The 17,269-nt window shown below is 37.6% G+C and overlaps 1 protein-coding gene across 1 annotated transcript in view; it reads right to left on the reverse strand.

Annotated features, from left to right (window-relative positions):
* Positions 1-16,496, reverse strand: part of KIDINS220 (kinase D-interacting substrate, 220kDa) — a gene marked incomplete at its 3' end in the record, with an annotated part of 32,726 nt that extends 16,230 nt beyond the window's left edge. The window contains exons 1-9 of the mRNA XM_009710610.1: positions 16,389-16,496; positions 10,400-10,498; positions 8,886-8,984; positions 7,329-7,427; positions 6,217-6,318; positions 5,649-5,747; positions 4,510-4,707; positions 2,303-2,401; positions 142-240 (exon numbers count right to left, since the gene is read on the reverse strand). Coding sequence (XP_009708912.1) covers positions 142-240; positions 2,303-2,401; positions 4,510-4,707; positions 5,649-5,747; positions 6,217-6,318; positions 7,329-7,427; positions 8,886-8,984; positions 10,400-10,498; positions 16,389-16,496 — 1,002 coding nt within the window. The remainder of the gene's footprint in view (positions 1-141; positions 241-2,302; positions 2,402-4,509; positions 4,708-5,648; positions 5,748-6,216; positions 6,319-7,328; positions 7,428-8,885; positions 8,985-10,399; positions 10,499-16,388) is intronic.
* Positions 16,497-17,269: the final 773 nt, after the last annotated feature.

Raw genomic sequence — 17,269 nt, forward strand, 5'->3', positions numbered from 1 at the left:
TCAACAAAGGGGACATTATCATTGCTGAAAATAAAATACTTCACAAAAAATGAATCTGGTATTATGATCTTAATGTCACACAAGAGTTGAGAAAAGAACAGATGTTAAACAAAGCAATGCAATTAGAATTCAAATCATTACCTTGGTACATGTTTCAGTATCAGGGTTGCATTGCAAGATATCCCTCACCATTGTAGCATTTCCTTTCTCAACTGCCCAATATAAAGCAGTTTTATTATCCTGAAAAAAAAAGAGAGTATTAAATGTTAACAGTACTTTCTTTCAGTTGGACAAATTTCAAAAATTGTATATAAAGTACAACCACTATATTGAAAACAGCACATAATACAGCAAATTTAAGCACAGCTCAGGGCAAAGGGAAACGTCATCAACTCTAATTGGCACGCCAGTAGAACTTGAGGGGGTGGAACGGAAATCTGGCTAGAGAACACAAATCTATTTTAAAAACCTGTGCAAAATATATTAAGAGCTTTAACAATCCAAGCAGATTCAAGCTATATATAAAGTATTCAGTTGATAAAACAACTTTTTCCAGAGTGTTGTCTTTTTTACCCCTATTACGTAAGTCATGTTTCTCTCCTATTAAAACATGGAAGTGCTAACCATTTCCAGGCCTTTAAAAAAACTTTTCACTTTGTTCTCAATTTTACAGTATAGCCAAATAAAACTGTTGAATTGGTTGGCTGGCCTAAAAACAGGCCATGCAAGCTGGAAAGCCATAAAAGTAGATGGACGCAAAAGGCAACACAAAGTATGGGAATGCAGGTCGACCATATATTGTATCACTGAACAAGGGGAAATAGTTGATAGCTGCAAGTGTGCTTGTGTCATCTTTCTTCTTCTTTTTCCAGTGATGTGTGCTATCCCAGGAAGTCTTCATGCCTGCAATCTTTCTGGTAGCCTACTGACTGCACCACGACCCTTTCTGTTTGATGTACACTTGTGCAGACACATTTAAGAAAAGGCTCTGAAGACACACCTGCTTCTAAGCAGGAAGGTCAAAATCCCCCTTGCAGCCTTCTCCCTCGCTCTCTTCTTTCATTTGCAGCTCTTCCTCTCCCACTCCTGGGCTTCACAGCAAACTGAGTTTAAAGCCTTTCTTGACAGTTTAACAAGCCTGAACACTAAGATTTCTCTCCTCTCTGGTTGCTTGGGTTTTATATCCTCTGTCCTTCAGTGAGGTGGCTTCCAACAAGACACCAGCCCGAGGAAGCTGACTCCTTGCTAGCAACATCAGCTGCCCAGCCAGGCACTGGTCTGCCAGATGCTCCCAGCTGGGCCTTTCCCCCTTACCAGGAGGGCTGAGGAGACCACCATCTGAACCCTCCACTGCCCCAGCACTCGCTTCCAGAGCCCTATAGTCCCATTTCATCTGCTCAGGTCTCCCCTGAGCAGTGTGCATATGAATGAATGAGCAGCAAGGAACACAGTTGCTGGAAGGCTGGACAAGACTCAGCAGTCTTTCTGGAACATCGCAGCTTTGGGCAGGCAGCAAATCTCCCCAGAACAGGTGCGGCTGGCAGACAGGTGCTGCAAGGCTGAACTGCAAGGGAGTTGCTAAACACTAGCACTCATCACCAATTTTGATACTGCTGGTCCTAATCTGACGATCTGAAGCGCACAGCCAGAATCTTCCTCTGATGATTCTCACTTCTGCTGTGTCAACAAGGCCACAAATTTATTCTCTAGATTAACCACTACAAACGGCTATACAGACACCCTCACATTGCCAGAAGTCACAAGCTTTCCTGCCCTGAGGAGGTTGGGTTCTCTTGCTGTTTTGGTGTTGCCCTGGTCCTATCAAGACATTGAAAAGCTCCAGATTTTCAGACACATGTCAGGAAGAAGCCAAGACACACAACTCTAGGTATCCAATGGCATATTAGAGGATGAAATCCAAGCACTACTTTTTCTCCAAACTAAAAGCTTCTTGGGTTCTTAAAGAGGCTCTGCATCAATAGCAGGCACTGAATCTTCACAGCTCTCAGTGAGTAGTTAGTTTTGTGTAAGTAAGTTCAACTTACTTCAATCTTTTGCTTTTCAACCATTACACAAATTAACTGAAAAAGAATGCTGCTTAACAAGTCATTACAATTACATATGTCTTATCTTAAAAACTGCACAGCAAAATGATGTATTTTTAATGTTTGATGGGATTTTGAGTTTCCTACAAAGTAGTAAGTTTCTGAAGCCCTGTTTTTAGAAACACAGTATAATTGTTTGGTATTCAAATACACATCCTATTGAAGAACTACTCTAACATTTACATTGTTGCACTTACCTGACCTCTGATATCTATATCAGCATATTTATGGAGCAGGGCCCTCACAATTTCAACATGACCTCCTCTAACAGCCCCAATCAGCACTGTATCTCCACTCTAGAAAAATTGTGAAAGAATATTGAGATGAATTAACACTATTTAGTAAAAGAAATGCAACACAGAATAAATCACAGCCTCAAAATATACATTATGCCTATTTACATTAAGAATATACATTATTCCTACTTACACTAAGAAATCTGTACTCATTTTAAAGAAAGATACAAAAAATAGTTCAATCTCTGCAAAAAATGGGTATTTAGAAGAAAAAAATCTGGATTCCATTTTTTGTATTTTTTTTTCAAAGAGATCAAATATTATATATTTATGGCAAAACAAACACCCCAAAATTAGGTTCAGCTTAAATCACTATCCTGAAAAATAACAGCACAAATTAATAATGAATGTGAAAAAATCCAGCTGTTCTCTATGTTCATAGGAAGATCAACCACTCACAGTAATAACCTCTTCACAATCAGACAAGTAATTACTCACACTAATAACCTCTTTACAATCAGACAAGAATGCTGGCTGTCTCCTTTAGATATTTCACAGCTGACAAAAGATCATCAAGAATTTTAAAGAATTTTATCTCTCTTTTTGTGCAGATTTGGCTGCTATCCTGTTTACATACACTATGCTGTCATAAAGAAAAGAAGCAAAAGGCTGATTTTATCTCAAATTGATCAAAATAAAAAATACTTTGTTGTGGTAAATGGAGTTCTATATATGTAAAACAAAGTTAAAATCAGAAACCTTAAGCAGAATTGTAACATGCTTAAGGATATGTCAGAATTTCAGAAAATTAAATCCTGAAATTACCTAATACTTCTTTTATGATAAAATAGGAAAAATAAATAAAAGTATAGCTAAATCACAGGTGTGGAATTCAGTGATTTAGCTCAGTAGTAGTAGATTCCCTGTCAATCAGTCATTATATACCTGGCTGCAAACCAAGAAATTTTCCATATCAAACCCTACTCTAGCATCTGACACTAAGACTACTCATCGTTTGATGTATTTTTGGAATACAGTCAGCTGTATTGAAAGCTGTAATTTATCCTTCCTAAAAGCACAGGAATGCAGATAGTTGTAGAATTTTGTGGCAGAAGAGGCAGGAAGGGAGACTGCAATGTATTTTCTTAAATATTTACAGTTTTGCTCTGATATGTGCCTGAGATAAAATTTGTTGTCACGTGCAATGTTGCAGCTCAGTATGTAACCATCTAAGAAATGCACTAAGCTGACACTTGAAATACAGGCAAATGCATCCAAAAATCCTTTTAAAATTATGAGGCAAATACTAGGAGGTTTTTCTCTCTTCTCTGCAACCCCAAGCAACTCAATCTAGGGACTGGGAATTCAGCCTCAAAACCATATTACTACTCTGAATTAAATCACTGATCTTGACAGAGGCAAGTTTAGGTATCTCACCACCTACAGCCCTAAGGGTGCAGTGCTTGGCCTGCCTCTGATGCTTCAGGAAAATCTGACTATGGAGACAACACTGCAGACAGTCCAAGGCACCTACATAAGCAACCAAACCACCCCGCGAGTGGCTAGCAAGCAGACTCACACTCTGGGCAATGCCCATACTGCACGCCTCTACGAACAGTGCAACTGCAGCTCAGGGACGCAGCACACCTCACAACAGTTACATGTACATGTCTCAACCCAAAGCTGCAGTCTTCCTCTAATAAAGGCATGGTTCTGAATAAAAAGTTTCATCGTAAAAGATAAAGGTAGACGTTGAACGAAATATCTTCTTTTTAATAATATCCATTGTTTTACAATTTTAACAGCAGTACCACATGTATTAATACACAAAAATCCTACCCCAAACCTGCACGTTAGTTCAGTATTAGTCTTATGTTACAGATACAACAAATATAAAACCACAAACCATTTCCACACCCTATGGAAACTCACAATTCAAGAATCTCAAAGAAAAAGAGGCGTTTCTGTAGTTTATCCTTTACCTTCACACAGCAACATCTGCCACTTAACAGACTTGTAAAATAACAATACATAAAAATACCCCTCGATGGCAGAAAAATTAAAAATTCAGAAAAATCACATAGCCACAAATTTGTATACACTGGTATTTAAACGTATATTATTATTACATATATATAAAACCACAATTATGATGAAAATTTACTCACTCTATCAGGAATGTTCACATAAGTTCCAGCATCAAGAAGATCCTGCACAATTTCAGTATGTCCCTCCTTTGATGCAATCATCAAAGCTGTATTTCCATCTTTATCTGTTAAGTTTACATTTGGGTTCCTTTTCAGTATTTCTTTTACTGAGTCAGTATAGCCACCCTTCACCGCTACAATAAGTGCAGTCATAGAATTCTTTAAACAAAAACAACACATTTTATTGTACAGTGGGTATAGAAATCATCAGTAGAACAGCAGTTTAAATAACAAAAGAACACTCACTAACATTACTTTCTTAACCATCCAAATGTTACTTCAGTTTTATGTTTTAAAGCACACTTGCCATACTCTTTAAAAAAAGAAATAAACTAAGTACAATAGTAGAGAACATTTCAAATGCAAACAGTAAAGCTCAGCTCAGTTTATTCTAACTCCTGAGTGTCACAGCACGGTAAAATAATTTTCTTGTCATATGGGAACATAGTATTATCAGAGCACCCAGGTCTGCCAATACCGCTCACAAAGAGATTTTTTGAAGAACTTCAGAAATAATCATACAAATACCAAAAGTTGTCCTAATTTTTCTCTTAACTTTTACTGATTTTTTTTTATTCTGACATGCATTTTAACTGTCTTATACAACAAAAAATTAAAATACGTTTTATTTAAAAACAATATCCACCTGAAAACATTTAAAAAATTTCCAACTTCTGAAAATGCACAACAGTCATTATTATTTTCAAAAGATGCTTTATATTTGATTTACTTTACAAATAGCACTGAGGAATAAGTTGTTTGACGTATCAGGCTTGGGTACAGAATGAATTTTGATAGTGTTAACCTTCAGAGAACACTAACCTAAATTCATTCATGTTCATTAAAATTTACACTTTACATAACAGTGTGTAAACTGTCAATATGACTCGTTAGTTACATACTACTTTTATTTATTTATATGAACAAAGAAATTCAAATAATCCTCACACGTAGTTTGCAAATAGCTGGAAAGTAATATACTCCAACATTAACATTTCATCTTGTTTCCTGTATTTTTTGGTATCTGCACTACAAAATGAAACAGGACACACAGATGTATCTACTCACGCTTCATCACCAGAAAACAAACAGATACTTACAGCTCCTTCTTGATCAACATCAGCTCCCATCTGCAGCAAGTATTTCACACACTCCAAATGACCTTTCCTTGCTGCCCAAACCAGCGGGGTGGTTCCATACTGAAAAAACATTTCTAACACTTTATCATATTGCTCTCTGTATTTAGTATCCCCTACAATCTAGTATTCATCCTATACTTTATTGCTTTCGTTTTTACAAAGATATAATTTGGTCTCGTGAATTAACACAAGCATTTGAAAAGCCATTTTAACTTTTTCTTTGCAGATGATAGCTGTAAGAATTATTCTTTTACACAACCTAGGACAGCAAAGTTTCCAATAGCTTAGAAAGCAGAAATAGGCTCCACCGAAATAAATGTTAACAACCATCTTCAGCATACTATGGAAAAATCCCTTGCAAGTATAACAACTTACTCTAGCACACTAATTCTAATCTCATGGGAGAAAGATAACAGCAGATGTTTTTCCAATCAAAAATCCATAGATTTTTATTTTTTAAATAAAACTTACTTTCACAAGAAATGTATCAAGCATTAAAGAAATTAATCACTATATAAATATAACTTACTTTGTCAGAGCAGTTCACTTTAGCTCCATGTTGCAGTAAGAGATGTACTATATCTGAGTGGCCCCGTCCTGCTGCCCAAATAATTGGATAAACACTGTATTGCTTAGAACCAAAAAAAATAATTAAAAAACAACAACAAAAACAAAACAAAAAACTACATCAAAGAACCCATATGAAATAAAATCAGTCTTAATTATTTTTCCTGAACAATATTGATCACAATGCTCCAAGAGACAATAAACCCATAAAAGAAGGAATATACAGAAATAAATCTAACTACGTATCATTAACTGTTGCCTAGTACATTGTCTAGATGATATCTAGGAAGATGTCGACTGTTTTGAATCAATTTTGGGTTGTAACTTCTTAAACAAGGTTTAAAAATTCACATTCTCATCTTAATATAAACATTTATAACGTAAGAGAGAAGCAAGAGACGGCTATGCAATATCCCTAAGTAATGAGGAGTGCAGATCAGGCACATCATGCATGCAGAAGCTGCATATGCAAACCAGATGAAATCGATAATCAGAAAGGTAAGTCACTAGTGTTCTTCCTTGATTGTTCCCACAAACATCAGAGAGCTGATGGTATAAACAAACTGTTCAAGTTTCAACGTGCCTATACTTCTATAGAAAATGCTTATAAAATGAAATAAATCTCCAAATCTTAGTTTTTTATTTCTCTCTCACATGTATGGTACATATTTATATAATCTAGCCCATTTGGTAACTATTATGAAACAATTAAAACAAATTATTGTTTCTAAATTGCACATATTAGTTATTCCATTAACTTCTACAGATGCAGAAAAATGACAAATGTTATACAAGTAGCATTAGATACACTACCTATCTTTTCTACTATTTCCCTCCCTGCTAATCTGAATCTTACTAAGAGCTATACACTCATTTGCTTTAATTAAAAAAAATTAATAAAAAAACCGAGCAGCTGTCATACAGATTATTAAAGCAATCCTTTTATAACTGAAGTATAGTGATTAACGTCATATTGCAAAAAATGCGAAGTGTTTAATCAAGATAATAGGACGAGTGTGCAATTCAGCACTTTAAACATTTGGGAGGAGGGAGCATATTAAGTCTAAAGCTTACCATTCCCGTGATGTTTGGATTTGCTCCTTTCTCAAGCAGTAGTTTAGCTACTTCGGTACGGCCTTTATATGATGCCCACATCAGGGCAGTCCATCCTCCCTGGCAAGCACAATTCAAAGAAATGTAAAAACTGAAAAATACTCCTTAGAAACCTAATTAGTGACTTTTATTTCATTTTATATTTGTCCTCAGACTGTTTTGCAAGTACAAAACACAGTAAGGATTGACTACACAATCCTGTAATCCCACTTATGTTGGAATAATAATAAGCACATGTATGAAAATACTGATTTCCTGATGTACACAGAACTTGGTAGAATGTTGTGTCCTAATGTTCCTGAATTTGCTGTAAACACTCAGTTCAGACTTCAAGTGCATACAAATTCGATCACTAGATAAACAAACCAAAAAGAAAGCACTATCTTAAAACAAAAGTCTAGAATCCAAATCAATTAATGTGGAGAGTTTACTTTTGATTTGTGTAACATGAAAAAGCAGCAAACCATGTTTCCTCTTCAGGGAGCAATAACAGCAATTAATTTCAACTGCATTGGTGTGTTCATTTAAATTTGTAAACCAGGAGACAACGAGGTTTCACTACCTAAAGTATCTGACAGGTCAGGTAACCAAAATTAACTTTAAAATAACAGTATGCCTCTGATAAGTGGAAGCACAATTTTTATTTATGTCTTTATAATACACTTTTGGGGAGGTAAAAGATCCCTCCGGGACCAACACAGGCCTAGAAATCAACCACTGGCCATGTGGATGTGCTTAACATTACACTTATGAAAAGCTATATTAGTAGGACATGGGAAAATGCCTCAGCCTTCAGACAGAGTGGAACTTCAATTAAAGGAAGCACTTGAACTCTCCCATAGCGGCTTTCCATGCTTTAACTTAAGCAGAACAAAATTAGTCCTTGCAGGTACCTAATTCCCTCTTTAGTCAATGGAGACAAGACTATACCTCTTCAGAGGTATCTGACTTTCTAATCATGTAAGCAACTTCTGTAACTCTTTAGGTGGCCTATAGCGCCTATTTTCCCATACAAAAAATTTGGCAAGATGAATGAAAACAAATTCCAGGACACTAAGAACAAGGACTGTTATATGAATAATCACAGCTGTGCAGAGAAAAAGTATATATGGACAGCCATCTTCTGGGAAAAGATAACTTTTATTTTACCAGAATATTTTTAAAAAAGCCACCATCACCAAAAAAAAAACCCACTCCAAAAAAACAACCAACCAACCCTCCCCCTAAAAAACCCAACCCACACAAAACACACCCCAAAAATCAAACTGTTCTTCAGTTTAGCTTTTTTCCAAAGCAAATTAAGAGGAAAAAAGCAGCCCTAGAAAACAAGCCATATAAACAATATTTACAGCTGTATAAACAATATTTAAATATATATTCTTTTCCATTTTAGCAGCACTGAGTACATATTTTAAGAATAAAAGATCTGATTTGTTTTACAGAACTGAAAATGTCCAACTCCCAAAGTTGTTCTTTCTACGAAAAACTATTTTATTTTTACACTAGGAGAACACATACCAAATCCCGATGCTCCAAACTGACATTATAATTGAGTAGCTCTGCTACAATGGCTGCATGCCCTTCTTTAGCTGCTGAAATAAGAGCTGTCCAGTTATCCTAGAAAAAGCAAAAAACATTTTTAAGTGACATTCAGTATTTCAATACAGCTACCTTGTTTTTCAAGTGTTTAACCCACAATAGGAAATCCACAACCCCTCAAAAAAACTATCCTTAAAAAAAAAAAAAGGTAATAAAGTCATAGACTACCTGCCTGTTATACACGTGAAAATACAGACCACCAGCTACTCCAAATCTCCCCTCCAATTATCACTTCTCCTGCCCAACACCCATTACTCTCCACTCCTCAGTTCACTGCAGGTTAACTTCTTAAAAATTTTACAGAGGAAGCAACACCTATGAAGGATTAGAGAATAAGGTCAAGACATTGAGAACTGCTGGGTGGGGACAAGATGGCAACCAAGACCATAGAAAATGGTGGTGGTCTGTCTCCACATACAGTGGGTGACAGCTCCCAAGGGGCTAATATGCAGGGGAGTTTGGGCCATAGCTTCTTAGCTTTATGATCACGTCAGGAGATACATTTCCTCTTGCGTTACACTTACCTTCCATCCACTGCTCAAACCATGTCCAGGTGTGGACTACGGTTTTATGTGCCATAGTCATATGAATATAGCAATAGTTTATATGGTAACTGTTCTTCCTATAAGTATAGGAAATGTAACATTTACAGCAAGTGTCATACAATGTCTCAAAGAATTGAGACTTACTTTGTTTTAAAATGACAGGTTTCATACCAGACCTTTCCTGGATGCCTACACTGCTACAATTAAACTAAGCGCAGAAGTTAAAAAAAAAAAAAAACCACAAGCAACATCCTTTTTCTGTTTATCACTATCCATTGTAATATACAGATCTTTCAAAACTTTTTAACAGCACCTCTGTCCTATTCACACTTTCTGGGCATCTTTCACCTAGAGACAATCTCTTATGCAAAGGCAGGAGGCCACTGTTCTGGCTTTCACCTGAAATAATCCTTTAATCTAACTTTTCCCTCAGTATTTATTGAAAAACACCGAAAGCCAGAAAACAAAACAAAACAAAACACAAAAAAATATCCCGACATACCACAACATCACTGAGATGAGCAAAATCACTTGGACCTCATCTTTCATGCTGTTTTTCTCTATTCCACCTATCTATGTCAACTACTGTCAATCCTATTACTATAGCTTCCTAGTGCGAATTTCCCAGAAGAAATAGAAGCAGCATTCAGCAGAGACACTCAGACATTTAAAATATCTTAAACTTCCCTATTCTTTATGAGGAATCAAATCAGAAGAATACAGAGCCAAGCAATTTTGGATAAAATTTCTCTTACATGTCATCATTTTCCACCTTCTTTTTTTTTTCCTTCCCCTCAACACTAACCTAAATTCCTTTTCTTTGCCTGCCTCTTGAAATTTCTTCTTCCTCTACTGTTAGGTACCATCACATAAAGCACTAATACTTACTGCATCTTCCAAGTTGCAATTAGCTCCCTTCCTGAGAAGCTCCTGGACAATTTCTAAATTGCCTTGCTCAGCAGCCAACATGAGTGGAGTCTGGCCGTTCTGAAATCAAAATGATAGGAAAAGAGATGCATTGGGAAGTGATGCAAATGACAAACATACACCAAAAATAAAAGGCGAAAAACTACAGAGGAACGTTAAGTTGTTTCCAGTTTTTAAATTGCCAGTAAGAAGCAGTGAGAAGGACTGGTTTTCAAACCACACAGTTAACTTGCAATAAAAATGGAGAACACGATATTAAACCCTGTCCTATAACAGATAGAAAAACCCAAACCAAACAAATAAACTACAAAAAAAACCCAACTCAGACATTAAATTTCTTTCTTTCTGAATGATTTGCCCACTGAAGACATCTCTAATACAGCTTGCTACATCTCTACATCTTGAAGTAACTCAGTCACATTGTTTTAGAGATGAATAAAGAAATCTAGCCTAGGAACCACAAGGCCATTAAAACATGCACACTGATTCAGAGTAACAGTAAGACTTCTTGCTGAAGTTTTGGAAAAAATAGTCAAGTTCTATACCACACTTTCATCTGACAGTATACCAAATATAGACATCATTCCTGTGCTGTGCAACACAGGTTCTTAACAGACAGCCTCATCTCAGGGAAGAGGGAAGATAGAAAAGCTGGTTCATTTGCCTTCAAGGATATTTTAAAGTCAGTTACAATCTGTTACTCTTCCATCAGCCTATTTCTGTGTCAGCAAACTTCTGAGATACAAGGGCTCTGGCATGAATAAAAGTAAAACTTACTAAATTTGACAGTACATTTGTAAATTTCAACAAGCTTAATACATGAAGACAATTTTTGCTGACCTCTCCTCCATCTTTTCTCTGTACCAAATAGACAACTCAAATTATCTAGTCTCTAAATAATGCAAAAGCTAGATGTTAGGAGCAGCATATCAGTAATTTCCCTGAAAATAAAAATCAATGTAGAGTCAGAACACAGTAAGATCATTAATCTTCATTAGTACACAGTTACAAGTAAGATTAATAAAGATATTTGATGAGTTCTTTCTGCTCTTTACATACAAAAAAAAAAAAAAAAAAAAAAGTATAACACAGAAATGCACCGATTCCTTCAAAAAAGCTTTCCGGTCCATCAGCTATTCCCTAACCAGTCTTCAGAGAATCTTCCCCAAGACATTACGGATAACCAACAGTATAACTTGTGACAGGATATAACATAATATCTAACAGTGTGATTTTTTACAGGGAGAAATAATGCGTTGTATAAGTTCACGTTGTTATAACTATACATTGTATATATTCAAAATGATACCTTTGCTTTTAGATCCTAAAGTATATATATTTTTATGAACAAGCAGTAGTATTTAGGTCTGGTCATTAAAAAAAATAAAATGCTCAAACAATCAAAAGGAAGAAAAATACTGCTTTCTAGAAGAGAACACCTCTCTTTGGAGGAGAGAACAGTCAGAACTTTTGCTCTTTTAGATGAGTTCTTTATACGAAAGTTAATATTTTGGGAATACACATGCCAAGTGATTTGGGAAATCATGCCTGACCACTCTGTCTTCTGTGATGACATCATTGGCTCAGTGGATGAAGAGCTGAGACACTGCTTAGCCCATCTCTAGCAAGGATTTAGACACTGTCTCCCCACAACTTCCGCAGAGACAAACTAACGAAGTAGGGACGCGATACACGGACAGTGAGGTGGACTGAAATGGGCTGAACTGCTGAGCTTAGAGGGTTGTGATCAGCAGCACAACGTCCAGCTGGAGGCCAGTCACTTCTGCAGTAACACAGGGGTCGATACTGGGGTCCTGCTTAAACCATTCATTAAGGACCTGGGCAATGGGACAGAGCGCACCCTCAGCACCTTCTCAGCAGACACAAAGCTGGGAGGAGCGGCCGATGCACCAGATGTTTGTGCTGTCATTCAGAGGGACCTTGACAGGCTGGAGAAATGGGCAGACAGGAACCTCACTGTACTGAGTGTAGGTGTCCAGGTTTTGGTACCAGGGGAGCTGCACGGGGTCTCTGTGAAGAGAGGCTGGGACTGCCCTGTGCCGGACACAGCCAATTCCAGCTGGCTCCAACCAACCCACCTCAGGACACAGGACTAGATAATCTCCAGAGGTCCCTTCCAAGCAGTGCTTCCACACACAAAAATCCTTATTTTAGCACGAGCATTCTTCTTACCTCCTTCTGAACAGTTACTGTTGTTACCACCGTGATTGTCTTCCACAGGTGGATAACAGAAAAGGATAAGACAAAGCGAACAAAAGTATCTCTGGGCAAGAGGAGGTTGTGGATGGGAAAATGATCCCCTCCTGTAAGAAGTCTCATACAGCTCTGGTATTCTTAGACATATGTAGAACTTTTCTGTAGGGGTACTGAAAACGTCCATCTCTTTTTGCTACAAGATTCTCAAATGTACATTCAATGTTTTAGCAAATCATGAAGATTACACCAACACAGAAACAAAAGATAATTACTACACCTGTCACATCCAGGCTAATTCTCAGAAGTTGCTGAAGAGCCTAGACACTCCACAGCAACTAAATGCTCATATTTCTCACAAGCATATCAAGTACTGTGTATCTGTACATCACAGTTAAGCCTAAGCATTGGAATACCCAAATCATAAAGGGGCACACCTGTATCTTTTTAGGGAAATCATTCAGTGGTGTTACCTTACAGATTAGCGCTCTCACAGTCTGTGAGAGAACAGAAATTCAGAATTGAAGATGCAGAAGGTACTTCAGTATGAAGAGCAGAAAGAAACACACATCAAAGGAAATTGGAGGCTGTTAGTATCAAACTGTATTACACAAGGCAAGCACCTATCATTAGCTATTAATTAATCAATGTATCTGGTATGAGAGAGAAGAATGTGCACAGGGGAAAGGATGCACAGGGAAAAGGCAGAGAGACTGAGACTTGTTCCACTTAACTGAAACTGCTGGTGTTAATCCAACAAAACCATCCACACACAAAATGGCTGGAACATCCCAGTATTTCTGGCAACTGATCAGAGTCAAGGTATAAAGAGCTGGCAACAATGTGGATGACCCTACTGTTGGAGAAGTGCCTGCAGCCTGGGAGGTCCTGGCATTAGCAAACCTTGGCTTGCCAACAATCTTTTTAGACCTACTCCACTGGCACTCCCATCTTGGTATTTTGTTTTTACCCAAGATGAAAAGACATCTTGGCACATCCAAAACTGGAAACAGAATTGCATCCAATGCCACTGAATTCCAACGAAGAACTAGCATTTAAACAAAACTCCTCTCATTGATACACACAAAGAGCAGCCCCCATGGGTTTAAAACTGACGCAAACCATACACGTCTCCAGAAATTACCTCCTCCAATGCAATATATCAGAAGACTGAAAAAATTAGGTATCAGGGAAATGATCTCTGAAAAAAAGGCAGTTACTGAAACCCAGGAGTCCACTTAGTCCCATCAAGGAGAGAAGAAAAATTTAGAATAGAAGATGAAGGCAGTGACACTGTTGATCAAGTTAACAGACTATCCATCTGACTTCAACCATGTTGTTGAGAGGAATTACCGGCAGAGGAAACAGACTATTCCTCTTCTCAGATGCACTGCATGCCAGGTGGTGAGGTTCATGTGCATGCTTTGAAACTTAAAAATTCTCCCATCTCAAATACCTTAGCATATGCACATACACAGCACGAAATGAATGTGCCGACAATGAAAGAAAACTGTCTAAACTGAAACCAGATATAATAACTACAGGAAGGCTAAATTCTGTATATTGTTTTCACATTTTCAGGATGCTTTTTGGTTGTGAGTAAATATACGCAATTCAACAGCTTTCAAAAAATATTCTTTCCACCTTAGGTTTAAAAAAATAACACAACAGAATACGCACTTAAAAAAAAAAAAAAAAGAAAAGAACTGGAAAGCCAATACATTACAAGATAAGTAAAAAAAAACCGCCTGGACTGTCAGCGTCAATGGGTAATGGTCAACTATTCATAGTAACTAGTGCCCAGTTTGGAGGGTTTGATGTGGGGTTAACATTGTAGCATCTTCATCAATACCCAGAACAGTGAAACAGAAAGCACTCTCAGCAAGTTTACAGACCGCCCCAAGCTATGGAGTGCAGCTGATATGCCAGAGGGCAGGGATGACAATCAGAGGAAATTCAACAGACTGGACAAACTGACAACCCTCCTGCAATTCAACAAAGGCAAACATGGAGACTGGAACAGACTGAGCCCATGCAACAGTACTGGCTAGGGACTGCCTGCCTGCCTGGGGAGCCACGCTGCAGAAACGGGCACGGGGTCCCCGACGGACAAGAGGGCCATGAGCCAGCACCGAGCCCTTGCAGCAATGAAGGCAAATCAAATACTGGGCTGCATTAACAAAAGCACAGCTAGCCCTCTACTCAGCGCTGGTGAGGCTGAATCCAGAACACAATGCCCCATTTTGGGCTCCCTATAGAGAGACTCCCAACAACAGAGATCGACAAACTGCAGAGTCCAGCAATGGGTCACTCACGCTTCAGTCTCATAACAGTCTGATATGCAAGCAGAAATGCAGAGCTGCATTTGTTCAGTCTGGAAAAGAGAAGAGTAAGGGAGCATCAACATCAGTCTTACACTACCTAGATGGAAGGGGAATCTTAGAAGACAAAGGCAGATTCTTCGGAGACACACAACAAGAAGACAAGAAGCAACAGTCACAAGATGCAGCAAAGGATATTTCAATAAAACATAAGGAAAATGTTTTTAATAAACAAAGAGTAGAGCACTGGACCATTGCCCAGAGAGGCTGCAGGTTCTCCACCTTTTTGAGAGCTTTCAATTTTCGCTTGTTAAGTCCCTGAGCAACCTGATCTAACAATGAAGTTAGTCCTGCAATTAGGAGGAGATTGAATCCAATGACCTCCACAGGTCTATTCGACCTTGAATTCTTCTATGAATCCGATTCTCTGAATATGCTACATAAGTTGGTAAGGTTCCAGTTCTACACCACTATTTAGGAAATCAGAACTAAAATAAAAATTGATGATACAAGCCGTACATCCAGATGAAAGAAAAGTCCAGACGCTTACAAACCAGAAAAATCTACTACAGAAGATGAAATAATTAGTCAAATCATATAAATCTATTTGTAAAATACACAGAATACTTAAGAGTGCATCAAGATAACCTGAATTTTAACCACTGTGCAAAACAATGTAAACAGTCACTAGCAATAGACATTTGCATGAATCAAATCTCCCAAGAAACTCTCAGGAATCTTTAGCATAGTATAATGAAACCGCAGCACTTTCGCTTAAATTGCTGGTGGTGATATGCTCAAATCAGACCACAAAAGCAGAAGCTAACAATTATCACGCTATTCTAGGATTCCGAATAATCCACATTTAAACTTCCTACTGTACATCAAGACTTCCTGTATAATCCTGGTAAAGTCATTTAATCATCCTGGTTACATCTAGACTTACTTTTTGGATACATATCTTTTCATCCAGATGAGCATCTGCTCAGAGTAAATTGCAACAGATGCTCCTACTTGGATCATGTAACAAAGTTTCTCTTGCTTGGAAACCAGCAGGAGGCAAGAGTTGTTATCATCCCAGGTTTCACCCCAAAATGGACAGGGCAAGAATGCACATGCAGCTGGATCTGTGAACCGAGAAACAATTCCCAGCCACAGAAAAACAGGTATAATCTCCATTCACAAAGTAAGGATAGAGCCACATTTTCCAGCTCAGAAGGATACACAGAAAACAAATAGAGCTGCGGTGCTGACAGAGACTGAATACTGTGCAACCAGTCTGGGCAAAGATAAGCAATCACTTGAAAACAAAACGGAAATTTGTATATTAAATAACCTGTGTGATCTCACTAATTATTCATTCTGTACACTAATAAGCTGCAATACGAAACTGACCTTTCAAAAAACCATCTTACCTCATTTCTCTCATCTACATCCCTGCACTTCTCAAGAAGCGCTTTCAGAGCAGGAACATTTCCTTCTTCTACGTAGGTCAACAGACTCTGACTCATCAGACTTGCCATCTTCGCACAGTATTTTAAATGCTTCTATAAGAAAGCTTATCTGTAATTCAGGAAAGGAAAAAAAGGCAAAGTGTAAGTAAAGGCTGTAAGAGTTAACTTTGACATTAGAAAGCATGAATCGTACGTGCCACAAAGTTATTAGTTGGGTATGAACACCCACTGTTCTCCTCAACAAAATGCTGTGGAGATGTGCATTGAAATGCACTACATTTCAATGAAAAGTCAGTTGCTTAATCTTTCTAGTTCTCAGAAAATTACAGAAATTATTCTAATTTTTAGGTATAGTCTAAACATGTATTTTGAATGGAATGCATAGTAGCCATTCATTTGCATAAATTTTTCTGCACATGTAACATTATAGGAATACCTGTATGTGTTACATACTTTACATACACTAGTTATTTACAATATAACCCTTATCCTTAATGTACATAAGCAGAACATCGAGACTATTTAACATTGTGAAATACAGTGACAATATCTAAATTGCAGCCATATGGAACTCTGACAAACACCATTTATTAAATCAGTTATTACCACCTTTATCCAGACAAACCTGCATATGGTGGCACAGTGTTAACTTGCTAGTCAAACTTGACATAGCTTCCATTGACCAACTATACGCTTTTAACCTCTAACAGGTAAGACAGGAAAGGATTTTCTTGCTTAAGGCAGACCATTAAGAACCATTTAAGACTTCCTAAAAAGTTGTGGGCTAGTAAGTTCAGAGAACCAGCAATATTACTGCACCAAATTTATATGCATATGGCTCT

The sequence above is a fragment of the Cariama cristata genome, unplaced genomic scaffold (genome assembly GCF_000690535.1).
Source record: "Cariama cristata isolate BGI_N322 unplaced genomic scaffold, ASM69053v1 scaffold2862, whole genome shotgun sequence".
NCBI classification, from domain to species: domain Eukaryota; kingdom Metazoa; phylum Chordata; class Aves; order Cariamiformes; family Cariamidae; genus Cariama; species Cariama cristata.